The sequence below is a fragment of the Typopeltis vanoorti genome, chromosome 3 (genome assembly GCF_054136105.1).
Source record: "Typopeltis vanoorti isolate ZY-2024b chromosome 3, IOZ_Tvanoo_1.0, whole genome shotgun sequence".
Taxonomy (NCBI): Eukaryota; Metazoa; Arthropoda; class Arachnida; order Uropygi; family Thelyphonidae; genus Typopeltis; species Typopeltis vanoorti.
This window is the reverse complement of record NC_143551.1, coordinates 43,991,929-44,010,392: the sequence shown is the minus strand read 5'-3', so window position 1 is coordinate 44,010,392 and position 18,464 is coordinate 43,991,929. Positions and strand designations below refer to the sequence as shown.

General features: G+C 36.3%; 1 protein-coding gene across 1 annotated transcript in view; it reads left to right on the top strand.

The window, feature by feature from the left end:
• LOC150108087 (multiple PDZ domain protein-like) overlaps positions 1–18,464 on the top strand; it is an 859,697-nt gene that overhangs the window by 663,299 nt on the left and 177,934 nt on the right. The window contains exon 24 of the mRNA XM_090415962.1: positions 854–1,050. Within this exon, the coding sequence (XP_090272088.1) occupies positions 854–1,050 (197 nt within the window). The remainder of the gene's footprint in view (positions 1–853; positions 1,051–18,464) is intronic.

Sequence of the window (18,464 nt, the reverse complement as noted above, 5' to 3'; positions counted from 1 at the left end):
TTTAGAGGAGAAAACACGTGTTTAGAATAATAATTATTATCTATATTTATGTAGTTGTTAAATTATTACAACAGTATTTCACTTTAGTCAACAAGGCATCATCATCATGAGTCCAAAGATATAGCAGTCTGCTTGTACACGTTAATGGATTTGGTGTTAAGTGCTTATTCAATGAATCATTTACTGAAAGAATGAATGGGAAATTAGATATGTCTAAGTGGTTGCATAAAAGTGTGGAGTGTACATTAAATTAAGAGGTAAAACTAGTGTTAGTGAAATATAATTTTGCTGTAGATCACTAGGATTCTCTCACAAAAAAATTCAAAATAAATAAATAATAATAATAAATAAAAATAAAATCTAACCAATAATAGTAGAAATGTGTGTATATCTTTTGTTGTAGTAGTAGTAGTAGAATTTCTTGTCTGGACTTTGTTCCTATGAAAATGCCTTCGTGAGCAAGGCAAAATATTGGCCTAATGATTTAATAACTAAATAAACTTAGTTATTAACTCTAGATGTGTAGTTTCTCCTCTAAATAACAACACGACAAAAAGTTAATTTGTAACATGTTATAATTGATTTGAAAATTAATTTTAAAATGCAATTTTCGATCCAGATTCCTAATATGTATCCTCAAGGTGTGTGGGACTATGATAGTACCAAATGAAACATTTTTACATTCTTGCTTAAATTTCTATGGACAATTTTCTTCTGTACTGATCTGTTATGTTATCTAAACCACTTAATTAAATTTATTTCATATAACATTAAGACTCTTATCAGTGTATATTATTTATTTTTCTGGTATAAAGACCTAAAAATAAAATTGTAAATATTTCTTACTGCATAGAAAAAATTCAAAAAAAATATGGGCATCTAAAAGGAGAACTGCTATTAGTTGATTTGGAAAAGGGATCTGTTGGTCTTGGCTTAAGTTTAGCAGGAAATAGAGATCGTTCCAAAATGAGTGTATTAGTTTGTGGTTTACATCCTAATGGAAATGCTGCAAAAGATGGACATATTAGAATTGGAGATGAATTATTAGAGGTAATTTGAGCTTCTTTTTATTGTTTTTCTTGTGGGATAAGGATAATTCTGTTTAATAAAAATAGATACTTAAATTTTTTTAATTATTAGACTAAAAAAGGAATCTACAGGGTGTCCCAAAATTCACGCAAGATTTAAATTTAGCGCCATTTGTTCGGTAAAGTGTTACCAACGAGAAAAAAAAGACACCGTGACAGCTGACAGTTCAGGGTTATTAAAAGTGGAGTGCTACACGAAAGAGCAACGCATTTTCATTGTTGAGCAATATATTAAAAATAATGAAGGTTTGGCAACTACAGTTTGAAAATTTCATACAAAATATGGTTGGAATAGTGATTTAACTTCATCAACTGTGAAAAGATTAATTAAAAAATTCAAGGAAACTGGATCAATTAGTGATCTTATACACTCTGGATCTTCAACACATCGTTCAACAGAAAACATCGAAGCAGTTCGTGAGAGTCCAGGAATATCAATTTGGCACCGTGGTCTTGAATTGAGCATTTCGAGAAGCTCTCTACAGCATATTCTCACGAAAGATTTGCATCTTTATGCTTACAAAGTTCAATTGACTCAAGAACTGAAGCCTACACACACACACACACAGCGAAGAGAGTTTGTTGAATGGATTATGGAACAACAACAAGTGGATGCTTATTTTTCGAACAAAATCATCTTCAGCGATGAGGCTCATTTTCATCTTGATGGCTTCGTTAATCGACAAAATTGTCGCATTTGGGGTTCAGAAAATCCACGAGTGATTGTTGAGAAACAAATGCATCCACAACGTGTCACTGTTTGGTGCGGATTTTGGGCTGGAGGCATCATCGGTCCATTCTTCTTCGAAAATGCGGCTGGTAAGGCAATCACAGTTAATGGTGCTCGCTATCGCGACATGATAATCCAGTTTTTTGTGCCTAAATTGCAAGATATGGATGTGGACGACATGTGGTTTCAACAAGATGGTGCCACATGCCATACAGCCCGAGAAACAATTCAATTACTGCAGGAGTCATTTCCTGGTTGTGTAATTTCCCGTTTTGGTGATTAGAATTTAATTTTAATTAGATTAGGCTGCCCAGATTAACGCCGTTGGACTTTTTTCTTTGGGATTTTTTTGAAGTCTAAGGTTTATGCCAACAAGCTCATGACCGCCCATGCCTTGAAGGAGGAAATTGAGCGCTGTATCAACGAAATTCAGTCACATTTATGCAAAACGGTCATGGAAAATTTCAACAAAAGAGTGCGTATGTGCCAACAAAGCCGTGGAGGCCATTTACCCGATATGCTATTCCATGCATAACCCTATACTGTATACTTTATGAATCAATAAGAAATTACAATTTTTAATTAAAAACCTGTGTTTTCTATCAAAATTACTTCTTGCGTGAATTTTGGGACACCCTGTGTTTTATTCAGACAAATATTGTCTTTTAAGTGAATTCTAGGTAAACATTTATAAATAACAAACAATTGCAAAGCCATTTAGAATATATTATTGCTGCACTTTATTAAGACACAATAGAATTCCTATGGAGGTTACTGTATAAATTAGAACAGATGGAAATCAAAAATATGAAAAGTTATATGTAATCAAGAAGAATTAGTGGATGATGTATTGGTGGGAACGAAAGATTTGAAAGGAGATAAGTATGGTATGAGAGAAGATAGGAAAGTGTTGTTGAGTGAGGCAAAATCAAAATTTGCACAGGTTTCTTGCCAGGGTATGACTGGAGTGATCTGAGAAGAGTGCTGTGATTGTGAATGATCCAGTGAGAATACATTGCAGGAGAAATGGTTGTAATATGTTGATGTATGGGAGTCTCAATGATTTTGATGGCCAAAATGATTGTTTTTTCTTGGATGAATTACATTTCAATTAAGCGCTTGTTCAGTAAAAGTTTGAATATGAATAGTAAATTAAACTAGATATATTTAGATTGCTGCATGAAAGTGTTAATATGTGTGCATTAAATTGGATTAAATCTCTGACAAAAAAACATAAACTACAAAAAATCTAATCCAAAATACCACAAACATTAATCATTCTTGTGAGAAAAAAAATGTCCATATTCACTTTACTAATTTTTGTGGCATCAGCATCAATATAAGTTACGTGCACTATCAACTACAATCATCCAAACAAGACTTATTCCCTCTAGTACCTCAGCTGATAACCTCAAAAGCTCAAATCCCTCCCCCCCTCCCATGTTTTTTATTTGCTTTGGCTCAAAATTTCTCTAACAAAACAAGTAACATTAATTTGCTATCTCTAATGTTCTGCAAATTCTGATAACCACTCTCCACCTTTTCAACTACTTGCTCCAATATTTGATCATTTTCGATGGGGATTTCAGTGCCCACAACTCAAGTTTCCTTCCCTTTTCCAATTCCATTCATCCGCCAGGCAGAAATGATGAAGTATTTGTTGTTAGCAACAACCTAACACAGATAGTCCATCTATGTTTCAGAATACCAGACAACCCTCACTATCTTCCCAACACCCTCTTCTTAACAAACTCCACTTCCAAAGGCACCATCTATGTCAGTTTTCCTCTGGTTAACTCAGATCACAATCTCATCCAAATTTTCTTCACTACAAAACAACCTTCACCCACTCAGATTTCTCAGTTTTATGTCTTCTGGCACTGCATGTTTCCAGACCTTCTATTATTTTCTTTTCCCTGCTCTGATTACTATTTCTTTTCTCCTGATCCAAAAACTTGACCTAATATCAAAAATAATTCTCAGTGGAATGATGGATAGCCTGTATCCCATATTGCACCCAAAATTTCGATCCAATATCCATACTCTCATTTCTCTAACAACAAGTCAAGGCATTCTGGGAAAAAAAAAAAAAAATTAATTTCATGAATGGCTGGAGACAGAAACTCAAACGTCATGCTCAATCTGCATTGAGCTCCCAAAAACTTAAAAATCATCAACAAATTTAAATTCAACTTTGAAAGGGCCAAATGCTCTAAACTTGCCCATTCTATTGACAGTTAAGCCTTCTAGTGACTCATCAAGGCCATCAGGAAACTTTTGCCCACCCATATTTCCACCTCTCACATCAGTTTGGTAAATAAGTACTATCACCTACATACAAAAGTGACCTTCTGACATAATTCATCTCTTCCAATTTTTGCTTCCATTATTGTTAGGCATAATTAAATGATTAATATTTAATATAAACTGCTAATCTTTCATGGTGGGCATCTCATCACATCATCAGAGTGAAAATACACAACAATACAACAAGAACTGAAGTTACACGAAGCTAGAAAGAACTGAACAAAGATTACAAAGTGCTTCTGTTCTGGTGCTCTCTCTCTAGTCAAGTGTTGTTATTAGGAACCCATTGGAACTGAGGATGTGGTCATTGACAGAATTGTAAACAAACATAACTAAAAGGCAAAAGAGAGCACAGCTCATTACAAGATGTATATATCACAGAGCAGATTTTACTAGAAAATTCATAAATTTAAATTTACCATGAATATTATATTCTGATATTTACATCTACGATTGCATATAGAAACATAAAAGAAAAACTCATGTACAGTGAATAGAAGTGTATGCGTGATATGCCAAATGAATAAACCTGTGGGGGAGTGTAAAAGGGGGTTAAACATTTTATGTAATCAAATATATGAAAAAAAAAAGAAAAAATATATATATGCAACCTTGTATACAACAAACCCACAAAAAAGAAAAAATACTTCTATAAGCATTGCAGATACATATCACAATTTGAATGTAGGATTAATGATTAGAGTTCAAAGTCACTATTTCCCATAATTTAGAAATTATGGACCAATTTGTGTTTTTGGAGTTGTTCGTGTTAGGTTAGTGAGGACTAGGATTCAGAAATGGGGTGATAAAACTAGTATTCTTTATAATAGTCAGCATAGGTTTATTATTATTATTACGAGTATCTCCATGGAGCCAGTAGACTCATCGCGGGAGACCCAAACTAGTAAAACAATCTCTCATATTTCTTCTTGAATTCATTTACCGACGAAGAACTCATAACTAAGTCAGGCAATGAATTCCACTCATTCATCATCCTCCAGGCAAAAAACCTTGTTCTCACACCCTTGTTAACCACGCTCTTCTTTAATTACCAGGGATAACCTCTTGTTCTTTCATCACTATCACACAGCTGAAACATTTCCCCTGCATCAATCCTATAAAAACCTTTCAGTAATTTAAACGTTTCTATCATATCCCCCTCTTCTCTGCCTATCAACCAACCTCTGCAATCCATAAGCTCTCAATCTATCATTGTAGGGAGCATTCTTTACATCACTCACCAACTTAGTCACTCTCCTCTGAACCCTTTCCACAACCTCCTCATCTCCAAGGAATCCAGGTGACCAGACCTGATCACAGTAATCCAAATGTGGAAGTATCAACGCTTTATTAAGGGAAATAATAACCTCTTTATCTCTGGATGTCAGTATGTTTCTCATAAATCAAGTAATCCTATGTGCAATCTTGGACACCTTAGCAATGTGTCTCCTGAACTTCATATCCCTATCTACCAACACCCCCTAAGTCCTTAGTCTCATCAATCTCTTGGAGTACTGTTCCATCAATGTAGTACACAGCATAATCTTTTAATCCCAAAATGCACGACTTTACACTTTTCCACATTCAACTGACATCTATTACCTTTTGCTCATTCTACCAGCTTATTTAAATCATCCTGCAAACTTTCAACATCAGCTTGATTTTTTATTGCGCTACCCAACCTTGCATCATCAGCAAACAACTGAATATCTCCCTTTAAGCAATTTCCTATATCATTTATATACAAATTAAACAACACTGGCCCAAGCACAGAACCCTGAGGCATAACACTGGTCACCTGCCTCCTCCTGGACTCGGCTCCTCCATACACCGCCTTCTGTCTTATATCTTTCCCTGAGTCATTCTCCTATCCATATCACCGATTTAGTATCCATTCCCTTCTTTCATTCATTCATTCATTTGGGTTATCCTGTCAAAGGCCTTAGCAAAATCCAGAAGTACCACTGTGTAACCAGTTCCTTTGTCCAACTCAGATGTCATTCTATTATAAAAAGTTAATAGATTGCTAAGGCAGGATCTACCTTTAACAAAATCATGTTGGCCTCTATAGAGTATCATATCCTGATCCATCCATTCTTGAATTTTTCTTTAACCAACTTTTCCAATACTTTTACCACTACTCCTGATATGGTAATTGGTCTGTAATTAACTACCGCAGTTTTAGAGCCACCTTTATGCAAATGAACCACTTTCCCTACTTCTACTCCCTAGGGACCATACTAGAGTTCAAACTTAAGTTAAACATCCAAGTAAGAGGGGTTGACAATTCATTTGCACATTCACGCAACACCTGAGCTGATATTCCATCTAACCCTACAGCAGTGTTTGCATTTAAATTTTGCAATATATTAAATACCTCTGATTTCTTAACTTCAATTCTCCCATTAGTTATTGCTACAGGTACGGAGATATCCTCACTTGGGTGATAGACTTTTGAAAAGTGATCACTCAGTAACTTGACTATTACATATGATTTTGTCACCTCAATACCATCAGCACCCACTAAAGTTATCCTTCCGAAGTCATTCTTCCTTTTACTTGCCACATTGCGGAAGATCTGCATACGTATTAGAACAAGGTGAGAAATTCTCTGGAAAGAGAGAGTGACAGATGCATATATATATATATATATATAGGGGTGTATTTAGATTTTTCAAAAGCCTTTATTAGTCTGCCACATGACAAACTGGTAGCTAAATTGAAACAGATGGGATTAGACAACAGACTAGTGAGTTCGATAGCTGATTGGCTGTCATTCTAATAGACAAGCTTAGGTGTTGAACATTATTCATAATTTATTTTAACGGTACCAACAACCAAACAAACTATTTTATAAAAAGAAAGATGTTTATTAATGACTTATATTTCACTGGATTTCAAACCAGCATCTTCAGAGCAGAAAATAGCATGTGATAGTTTACACATTACAATGAGTAAGTGAAACAATTCAAATTGTAATGGAAGATCTAAAGTCATAATTTGGCACCCTCTAATGTTGTAAAAAAAAAAAAAAGATGTATTACAGCTATGTAGGAGTTAATCTTAACTTGTATATTAATGATATTGGTGAAGATTTGGATGGAGATAGTCAGTTGTTTGCAGATGATGCAAAGTTGGGACAAACCATGAAGAATAGAGAAGATGTTGTAGCCTTACAAGAGGACTTGAACAAATTGAGTGATTGGACACGGGAATGGGGATGCAAGTTCAATGTTGCAAAATGTATGGTTTTAAAATTTGGGAAACAAAGATGGGATGTAGAATTTATGCTGGATGAGGATATATTGACAGAGGTGGAAGAAATAAGAGATCTCGGGGTGATAGTGGATAAGGATCTGAAATTTAGGGGACACGTAGCCAAAATTGTGAAGACAACACAAAGGTTTCTGGGAATGATGCAGAAGACACTTACTTGTAGAAGTAGGGAGATTCTTGTTCCATTGTATAAGGTTTTGATTTGGCCACACATGGTCGCCTGGCTTTCAAAAGGATGAAGAGATGTTGGAAAGGGTCCAGAGGTGACTGACCAAGGTAGTTTCTACCTCTGGAATATGAAATATGGAGAAAAATTGAGAAGATGCAGTTTACAGAGTCTAGTGGATAGGTGGAAGAGGGGATATATGATAGAGACCTACAAGTTAGTTAGGGGTTGTTATAGGATCAGTGTTGGACAGGTTCTGCAGGAAACAGTGGGAGATCAGGGGAGAACCAGAGGTCATCCCTGGAAACTGTATAAAGAGGGTGTGAGACGCAGGTTTTTTACATGCAGAGTTATGAATGATTGGAATGCCTTGCCTGAGAGTGTGGTGTCTGCAGAGAATTTGAGTGTGTTTAAAGCATGGTATGATGAGCTGTGTGTATGATAAAAGGACCTCCCAGATGAGTCTTTGACTCCATGGGAGGTTGGTATTAATAATAATAATAAAAATAAATTAACATTGTCCCAAATTTTTGGCAAATTAATGCATACTTGTTCAGGTTAGGAGAATTCTTCATAGCCATTGCTGACTCTCAAAATAATCTTTCTGTAAGTTCCAAAAGTGAAAATAATGGAATCTGTTGAATGTGGAATCCACAACCTGCCTACAGTTATAGTCAGTAACATTCATTTGGATGTAGCCAACATCTTAATCCAGTCCAAACCTCCTAGAAACAATATGCCAAAAAAAAAAAAGAGAGAGAAATCAATTCTTTAAAAAAGCTATACAGTAATAGCAATATTGTAATAACTAAAGCAGACAAAGATAATGCAACTGTGTTAGGCATAATGCAACCATATGCCTAATTGTGGATATTATAATTATAAACAGTCATACATACAAACTTGCTAAACATTTGGCTAAATTGCAAGCCCCCCCCCCCAGGTAATTCTTTCACTTTTGTAATTCTGTTCACCTAAAAAGTATATTAAAAGACCATATTTTTTAAAAACATTCAGGCATAATGATTAGTTTTTATATTCATATTTCCAAATGTACATTTAAACTGAAATCCTGGATTTGCTAAAGTCACATTTACCCCCGGATATATTTGAATTATTGAAATTTGCAGTACATTCTCGTTATTTTGTGTGGAAAAAGGAAAGATATACAAACAGCTGGATGGGACAGTTATGGGCTCCCCCTTTAGCCATTTTCTACAAGGAAAACACTTAGTAAATCAAACAATGAATACAGCCACTCTCAAACCAGTGGTTTGGCTGCACCATGTTGATGATGTGTTTGCTCTTTGGCCACATGGTTCAGACACATTAGATACATTTTAATGTATTTAAATAGCCAACACCCTAAAATCAATTCCACAGTGGAACAGAAAGCTAATGACTGTCGAATGACTGTGAAAAGGTACCATCAAATAAATTGACATGAACTGCCAAAGGATTATGCTCATTGAACCATTATTGGAATTAACCCAACTGATTTTTTATTGGAAGCAGCTGACATCATTTAATTGTTTGTGCAGTTCTTCTACTAATTGAGCCAACACACACATAAACAGCTATCACTTTACTTTTCACATCTGCATATGAAAACTTGGAATTAAAAATGGTTGTTATTAATTTGGAAGAACGGTCATTTGATCTAAATGAAAAGTCATGTTTCACAGAATGATATGTAAATGCTCCTTCTGCAGTGGTATGGACTAAATCGTCATCTTTAGTCTTGTTGTTACCGGGACAGTCCTGGCCAAAGTGGGACATATAAGTCACCCTGTTTGTTATTATCTCTGATCTTTTTCCCACATTTTCTCAAAAGATAAAAATTTTTATCTTGGTGCAGGTTTTTATCTGAGAACCAAAAATATAGCATTAAATTGTGAATGAAGAATTTTATTATTTATTAATACTTCATTCATGATTTAACATGTATTGTATTTCCTGAGCTAAGTTTGCTCCTATGTAAATTATAAATTAAACACTTACTGTTAAATTTTTATTGATATAATAATTGTTAATTTTTTTTTAGTTATTTATTCTGTATAAATTCTTTATATAACTTGTAAATATATCCTATATGAATTGTAATATATCCTTTTTATTTTGTTTCTGTATGTAAGAATGATTTTATGTAATTCTTCTGATTAGATTTGATTGGCTGTTGTCAAGGAAACTGAGTTAATTTTAGATAGTGCGTGCTTGGAGCATGAGCTACGGTATTCGAAGGGAGAAGGAGTTGATATGAGCAGGACTGGCTAGAACTGGATTTTGGCAGAAAGAATGAAGGTATTTAATTGGAAAATGAAAGTAAAGAGAGTAGAAGCATTCAGGACAGCATGGAGTGAAGTAATGGGTGGCAGTAAAGGAAATTTGGAAATGCCATAAATAAATTAAGAAGGGACGGGGAAATTAATAGGCAATTAGGAATATTTCTATGGAATTGTAAAATTATGTCTAATTCCAATTGTTTTGAGGAAGAATAGTGCAAAGCTGAAAGTAATGCGTAGAAGAAAATAAGGAATAAGTAGATTACTTGAAACGAGTGCGTCAAGACTTGTGAAGCTCTATGTTTAATATTTCAATTATATAGTGAAGATTCCTTTTGAATAGTGTTACTTCAAAGTGATAGTTAACTTCAATTTTAAGTGTGCCTATAGTGAATCCAATATACAAAGGATGTAACCAGGTAAGAGCAGTCCATTTTTTTTATATTTCAGCGTGAAGAAATAAGAGTTAGCTCTGCCTGATATATCTTAACATTAACTGTGGCATTCTACAAAAATTAGCCGAAGTATGGAGCTTTAAAGTGTTTCCATCTTGAAGTGATAACTGCCTCATAATTGAATTAAGTGTTTGTTGACTAAGAGAGAGAATTAGAGAATTCTACTTTAAGAATATTTACTGTAAAATTCTGTAACATTGAACTGTGTGAACCATTTTTAATTATTCAGAAGAATGTAAAATTGACAGCTGGATGTCTGATGCCTAATGTTTTTTGTTTGTTATGAATATTTGAACTAAGTTGATTTGTATTATCTTGTTTTCAAAGTTATATTTAATGTACATGTTATGTAACCCTGCATTAAATGTTTTGTTTTATTGATTCCAATTTGGTGTTTGCCTGATTCTCTTTCATTGCACTGCTCATAAAGTTTATCGGACCTTGCGGAAGCCTTAAATGATAATATTAACCTCGGCCTGTAGAAAAGTCAGATTGCAAAAGTTAGTTGATGATTGATTCCACTATATTATATAGACTAATCTGAATATAGGGTGGCACAGGGTAATATAAATTTCTCTATATTTGTATCAGTAATCAACCAACAATTAATTTTTAAAAAAAATGGATAATTTAAATAAAAATAACGTTCCAACAAGATGGCGGATTCAAAGCCAGGATGTATGACACAACAATAGCAACATATGCAAGAAAAATCATTATTCGCATATATGAATAGAAGTGGATATGACATGCCAAATGAATCAACCAGGGAATATCTCTCTCTTGCTCTTTGTGTGCATGTGTGTGCGTGCATGTGTGTGTGTGTGTAAAAACACTGATTTACTCATCCTCATCATGCCTTATAGCACATAAGGCTGAGATCCATTTCTTCCAGATACATCTATCTTGTGCCACTAATTTTGCTCTTCTCCAACTCTCCCAACCATACATTCTTCTTTCCTTTTCTGTCATTCTTTGGCTGACCATCCCTCACAGAAATATGGCATTATTAAATGCCTTCTTTCAAGAGCTCTGTTCTTTGTCTGATCTACTTCAAAAAGAAATATCTGCAATCAAAGAAAAAACAGCCCTTCTCAACAGTTCTAGGTGGTAGATGTCTTTCATCACCCAGTGAAATACTACCACCTTCTTTATTAGAGACCTGAAGTGGCTGCAGCCATGTTTGGTCACTAGAGGAAGGGTTCCGATGGTTTTTGTTCGCCCCGCTCTTAATTGATGCAGTGAGAGTGACACACTAATCTCACTGTAGGGGGCCAGGATCCTCCCCCATTCGAGGGTACAGCAGTAAAATGGTTCCGCAGACTAGCTGCTGGATAGCACATGGGACCAAACCAGCTAGTAATGAATCTGAAGGCTTCCCGATCAGCAAGTGTCAAATCCTGCAGCCACGTATTTTGCCAATTTATGATTGAAGGGAGACCAAATACTGTGGCTGCAAGGGGAACTGTCAAAGCCATGTATGGACAGGAGATAGAGTTCCCTCTGTGTGGCCAGTATGTTTGCAAGTCTGCCACCTCTCACTGAATGTCCCACTTCCTCTTTATCTCTACCTCACAAAATACAATGAACCACAATCCAACGAAATGTGATTTTGCTGCATATCTCAAAAATTCTCTCACAAAAAATAGTTCAAAATATTTATAAAAAACAATAAAAAAAAATTAACCGCAAAAATTCAATTCACCACCCCACCATCAATTTTTACCAAAAAAAAAAAAAAATTTCCACATCCACTTCACCAACATCCATGGTCTAAACAGCAATATATCAATTTTGCCTATTAAATGACGAGACAAGGTGCACTGTGCATCATGTACTCGTAGCAGTGGGATATACTTGCTCCGTGAATGACCTTGAAGGTTCTGGAAGCAGTTGAGATAAGCATTGTTTGCTGTCGCTCGTAGTTAGTCTGTAGGCAGTTATAAAAGAAATACATGGGAAGTTGCTTTGCCAGAATAATGTCTAACGTTAAATTCAAACAGTGCATTAATCTCAAATTCCTTGTGAAATTGAAGATCATCACATGTGATGATCTTCAATTTCATGTGGATTTTTTAAAGTACAATCCAGAAACAAAGAGACTATAGATGCACTGGAAAACTCCCATGTCACCAAGAATGAAAAAAGCAAGAATGGGCAAGTCAAAACTGATTTCATTTTTGAAAATTATGGAGACAACTACCGTGTTTGAATAAAAACTTTCGTTTAATATAACTAAAATCTACATTCCACGTTTCGACCTTTATGTCAAGATCATCTCCTGGAGCATACACAGGAAACAAGCTATACTACAATCAGACTGGTTTGTTAAAGACACTGACCAACTGCTACAACAATTGTTGGCCTGACCTCTGGTGAGAAAAAATAAATAAAATAAAATAAAAAATTATACATCAACGCTAGAGTCCTATTATTAGTGTTGTCTACTATATACATATATTAACATCATTCCAGCCAGTTGGTATGGAATGGTTTCTAATACTAGCTAAGGATTGGCTATAGTCCTGACTTATCCTGGATCTTTCATATTAGGTAGGCTGAATGTGTGCCATCCAGATCCTTGGAATTTTCATGCCATCTTTGTTGTTGATATTTGGGTGGTTTATCAGGATTTTGCAGGATTCCTTAAATTTCCTTTCGTACCAGGTTTTTGTGCGGTGTAAGGAGCAGGTGCTTTTCCAGTTGATTTGGTGTAAGGTGTTGAGTGCGTGGTCTGAGAGGCTTGCTTCACCATAATGGTTATATTTAATGTGTCTAATAGGTTCTTTCTTTTGTATAGGGATTGTCCGTTCTGTTTCACCAATGTATGGTAAGTTACAGGTGCAGTGAATGCAATAGACTCCAGGTTGTAATAATGGGAGGAGAGGATCCTTAGAGGAGTTGAATATGGTTTTAAGTTTAGTGGGTGGTTTAAAGGTGGTATTGAGGTTATAATGTTGTAGGATACTGTTGATTTTTTTTCTGATAACCCTTTAATGTATGGGATGGCTATGGTTTTACTGTAATCTAGATTCGTTTTTGTTGTAGTTTTATAGAGTATTTTATTAATAGTATTTTTGTTATAGCCATTATTTATGAATGTGTCAAAAATGATTTTTAGATCTTGTTTCAGGGCTTGCTGGTTGGAACAAATAGTTGTGGCTCTGATTTTAAGGGTGTTAATGACTCCATATTTTTGTGATGGGTGGTGGTATGAATTAGCAAGTATGTATTGGCCAGTGTGTGTCGGTTTTCGGTAGACTGTAAAGGATAGACTGCCTGAAGGAAGACGTTTGACTAGTGTGTGTAGGAACGGGAGCAAATTTTGGTTTTCGATGGTAAATTGTATGCATTCGTGTTGTTTGTTCAGGTGGCTGAGGAATATATTTAGCGTTTGTTGCCTGTGCAGCCAGATCGCGAACACGTCGTCAACGTATCTAAGCCAGACTATCGGTCTTAGCGTGGCGGAATCAAGAGCCCTTTGCTCAAAGGTTTCCATTTGGAAGTTAGCGATTGGGGGGGGGACAGTGGTGAGTCCATGGCTGTACCTTCTTTTTGTAGGTAGAATTTGTTTTGCCACACGAAGTAACCAGACTTTAGTACGTGGGAAAAGAGGGCCGTAATGTCGGGCGGAAATTTGTTCTGTAGTAGGAGAATTGTGTCATTGATGGGGACATTAGTGAAAAGGGCAGAAATGTCGAAACTGACTAATAAGTCGTCTTTGTCGAGTGTTGTTTTTAATTTTGTTTATAAAGTGTTGTGTGTTTTTTATGTAGGAATGGGAATGATCTACCAACTCCTTGAGTGTTGCCACTAATTTCTTGGCTAGGTGGTAATTGGGAATGTCTATTCCTTCCACGATTGGCCGAAGGGGCACATTTTGTTTTGTATTTTCGGAACCCCATATAATCTGGGGGGGGGGGGGGCATAGTGGGGTTTGAGTTTTTTAACCGTGTCTGGTGGCCAAGAAGTGACGGACTTGAGTAGTTTTTCTGTTTTATCCTTTATCCTTTTTGTTGGGTTATAATTTACCATTTTATATGTGTTGTTATCGGCTACTAGTTGATTCATTTGAAGTATGTATGTTGACCTATCAAGGACAACAGTGGCATTGCCTTGATCCTAGGACTGAACTACGCAGTAGCACCTAAAAAGGTAAACAAATTGGATTTTATCTACCACATTGAAAGAGGCATCAGATCGATACTTAACAATATCACAGATGAAATATGACTAGAAACCAGTAATGTCCTGAATACTAAGAAAACCATACAGAACAATCTCAAAAAAACAGAACTAGCAGCAATTAAGTCATTAAAAGCTAATCAAAACATAATAATAACGAAATCAGATAAAGGCAATGCCACTGTTGTCCTTGACAGGTCAACATACGTACTTCAAATGAATCAACTAGTAGCCGATAACAACACATATAAAATGGTAAATTATAACCCAACAAAAAGGATAAAAGATAAAACAGAAAAACTACTCAAGTCCGTCACTTCTTGGCCACCAGACACGGTTAAAAAACTCAAACCCCACTATGCCCGCCCCACCCAGAATATATGGGGTTCCGAAAATACACAAACAAAATGTGCCTCTTCAACCAATGTGGAAGGAATAGACAGTCCCAATTACCACTTAGCCAAGAAATTAGCGGTAACATTCAAGGAGTTTGTAGGTCATTCCCCCCTCCTAAATAAAAAACACATAACACTTTTTAAACATAATTAAAAATATAACACTGGACAAAGACGACTTATTAGTCAGCTTCGATGTTTCTGCCTTTTTCACTAATGTCCCCATCAATGACACAATTCTCCTACTACAGAACAAATTTCCGCCCAACATTACGGCCCTCTTTGCCCATGTACTAAAGTCCGGTTACTTCGTGTGGCAAAACAAATTCTACCTACAAAAAGAAGATACAGCCATGGGCTCACCACTGTCCCCACCCCAATCGCTAACTTTCAAATGGAAACCTTTGAGCAAAGGGCTCTTGATTCCGCCACGCTAAGACCGACATTCTGGCTTAGATACGTTGATGACGTGTTCGCGATCTGGCTGCACAGGTGATAAACAACACAAAAGCATACAATTTACCATCGAAATCGAAAACCAAAATTCGCTTCTGTTCCTAGACACACTAGTCACACGTCTTCCTTCAGGCATTCTATCCTTCACGGTCTACCGAAAACCGACACACACTGGCCAATACATACATGCTAATTCATACCACCACCCATCACAAAAATATGGAGTCATTAACACCCTTAAAAACAGAGCCACAACTATTTGCTCCAACCAGCACGCCCTGAAACAAGATCTAAAAATCATTTTTGACACATTCATAAATAATGGCTATAACAAAAATACTATTAATAAAATACTCTATAAAACTACAACAAAAACGAATCTAGATTACAGTAAAACCATAGCCATCCCATACATTAAAGGGTTATCAGAAAAAATGAACAGAATCCTACAACATTATAACCTCAATACCACCTTTAAACCACCCACTAAACTTAAAACCATATTCAACTCCTCTAAGAATCCTCTCCTCCCATTATTACAACCTGTAGTCTATGGCATCTACTGCACCTGTAACTTACCGTAAATTGGTGAAACAGGACGGACAATCCCTATACGCAAGAAAGAACCTATTAGACACATTAAATATAACCATTATGGTGTAGCAGGCCTCTCAGACCATGCACTCAACAACTTACACCAAATCAACTGGAAAAGCACCTGCTCCTTACACCGCACAAAAACCTGGTACGAAAGGAAACTTAAGGAATCCTGCGAAATCCTGATAAACCACCCAAATATCAACAACAAAGATGGCATGAAAATTCCAAGGATCTGGATGGCACACATTCAGCCTACCTAATATGAAAGATCCAGGATAAGTCAGGACTATAGCCAATCCTTAGCTAGTATTAGAAACCATTCCATACCAACTGGCTGGAATGATGTTAATATATGTATATAGTAGTCAACACTAATAATAGGACTCTAGCGTTGATGTATAATTTTTTATTTTTTATTGTATTTTATTTATTTTTTCTCACCAGAGGTCAGGCCAACAATTGTTATAGCGGTTGGTCAGTGTCTTTAACAAAACAGTTTGATTGTAGTATAGCTTGTTTCCTGTGTATAGTTGTATGCTCCAGAAGATGACCTTGACATAAAGGTCGAAACGTCGAATGTAGATTTTAGTTATATTAAACTAAAGTTTTTATTCAAACGTGGTAGTTGTCTCTATAATTTTCAAAAATGCATTCGGATCACCGTGTAAGCCTAAAAGAAAGGATTCAAAACTTTTTATATATATATATATATATATATATATATATATATATATATCAGTGTCGTGGTAATCGTTGAATGGGTACCAAAGGATCAAACAGTTGATCAATATTAATACTTTGAGGTTCTGGCAAAGCTGAGAGAACAAGTGAGGAAGAAGAGACCCAATCTCTGGAAGAACATCGCTTGGATTGTCCATCAGGACAACACTCCAGCCCACAGTGCACTGTCTGTAAAGCAGTATCTGACTGATAAGAAGATCCCAGTGTTGGGCCATCCACCTTACTCGCTGGACTTAGCTCCATGCAACTTTTACTTTTTTTTCAAAGTTGAAATCCGCATTGAAGGGCGCCCATTTTCAGTCAGTGGATGAGGTAAAGGAGAAAACGGAAGTGCTACTAAAGCAGATAACACCTGATGACTTGCAGCACTTCTTTCAACAATGGAAAATTCCTATGCAAAGGTGTATAGATAGAGGAGGGGAGTATGTTGAAGGGGATAACAATTAAGTTGTACAATTGTAATAATAAACCACATTTTTGCAACCAGTCTCATTATTTAATAGCCACACCTCGTAAACTATGTGCACCACCACCTTCAGTCATCTAAACCAGAAGTACTATTCCTATCAGAACCCCCAACTGGCAAACTCAACAGCCACTGTCCAATCATCTGCCCAAACTAAATGTTACAGCTCTTTTCACCACAAGTGCGGCACTTGTGTATAAATCAGAACCGACATACAATGCCAGAGACTGCACATCCTTGAATCCCCACTGTTTGACCTGCTTTTGCTCAAAATTTCCCTATCTGACAACCTGCTCTTTTCATATGCTCTCTCTAAACTCCATCAGCCACTTGAACCTCTTCAACCATCTCTCTCTAAAGCTCATCTTTCTGCAGTTGAAATACCCCACTAGTGAGGTCATCCTTCTTGTGGACTTCAATGTCCATAACTCACATTGGCTCCCATTCTCCAGTTTCACTGACCAATCAGTGAAATAACAGAAATAGTCCTCACAGGAATGAAGTCTTTCATCCTTTATTCCACTCCAAATTTCCAGATACCATCCAAGCCTTGGTTTTTAAATAAGTGTGCCAATGCTGTAAAAAAAAAAAACCTCTGCTTACCATGAATGGCTCAAGACCAAAACTCCAGCTGTCCATTCTACCTAGACTACAGCTCACAACCATTTTAAAAGAATCATCACCAAGTCCAAGTCACTCTTCGAAAGGGCCAAATGCTGCAAACTCACCTCCTGTCCAAATGGCAGTCACTCCTGGTCTCTTGTCAATGCCATTGAGCACAACTTCTGTCCACCCAGGTTTCCACCACTGTCTCACAACCAGATGGTACTGTAGTTATCTCACCTAAAGACAAAGCCAACATACTGGCATCACTCTTCTCTTCAAATTCCCGTGTTGATGATCTGTGCAAAATTCCCTCCACACCACCAAGAATGGCTCCTTTCATGTTGCTCATAGCCTTCCGACAAAATAGAGATCGGAAGAATCCTGAATAACCTGAACACAAACAAGACATCTGGTCCTGATGTTATCTCACCTATCATGTTAAAAAATTGTGCTCTAGAGCTAACACCTATCCTGTATTGCCTCGTCAACCTATCTAACTGGTATCTACCCTATAAAATGGAAACAGGTCCACATCCAGCCCATCCCAAAGAAATGTGATAAGTCAACCAACAAACTACTGTCCAATTGCTCTCACTTTCTGTTCTCTTTAAAATTATGAATTATGGAGAAAGTCATCAACAACCAACTCTTGAGCCATCTAGAGTCATACCAACTAATCAGTTTCCAGTAGTATGGATTCCACCACTCGCA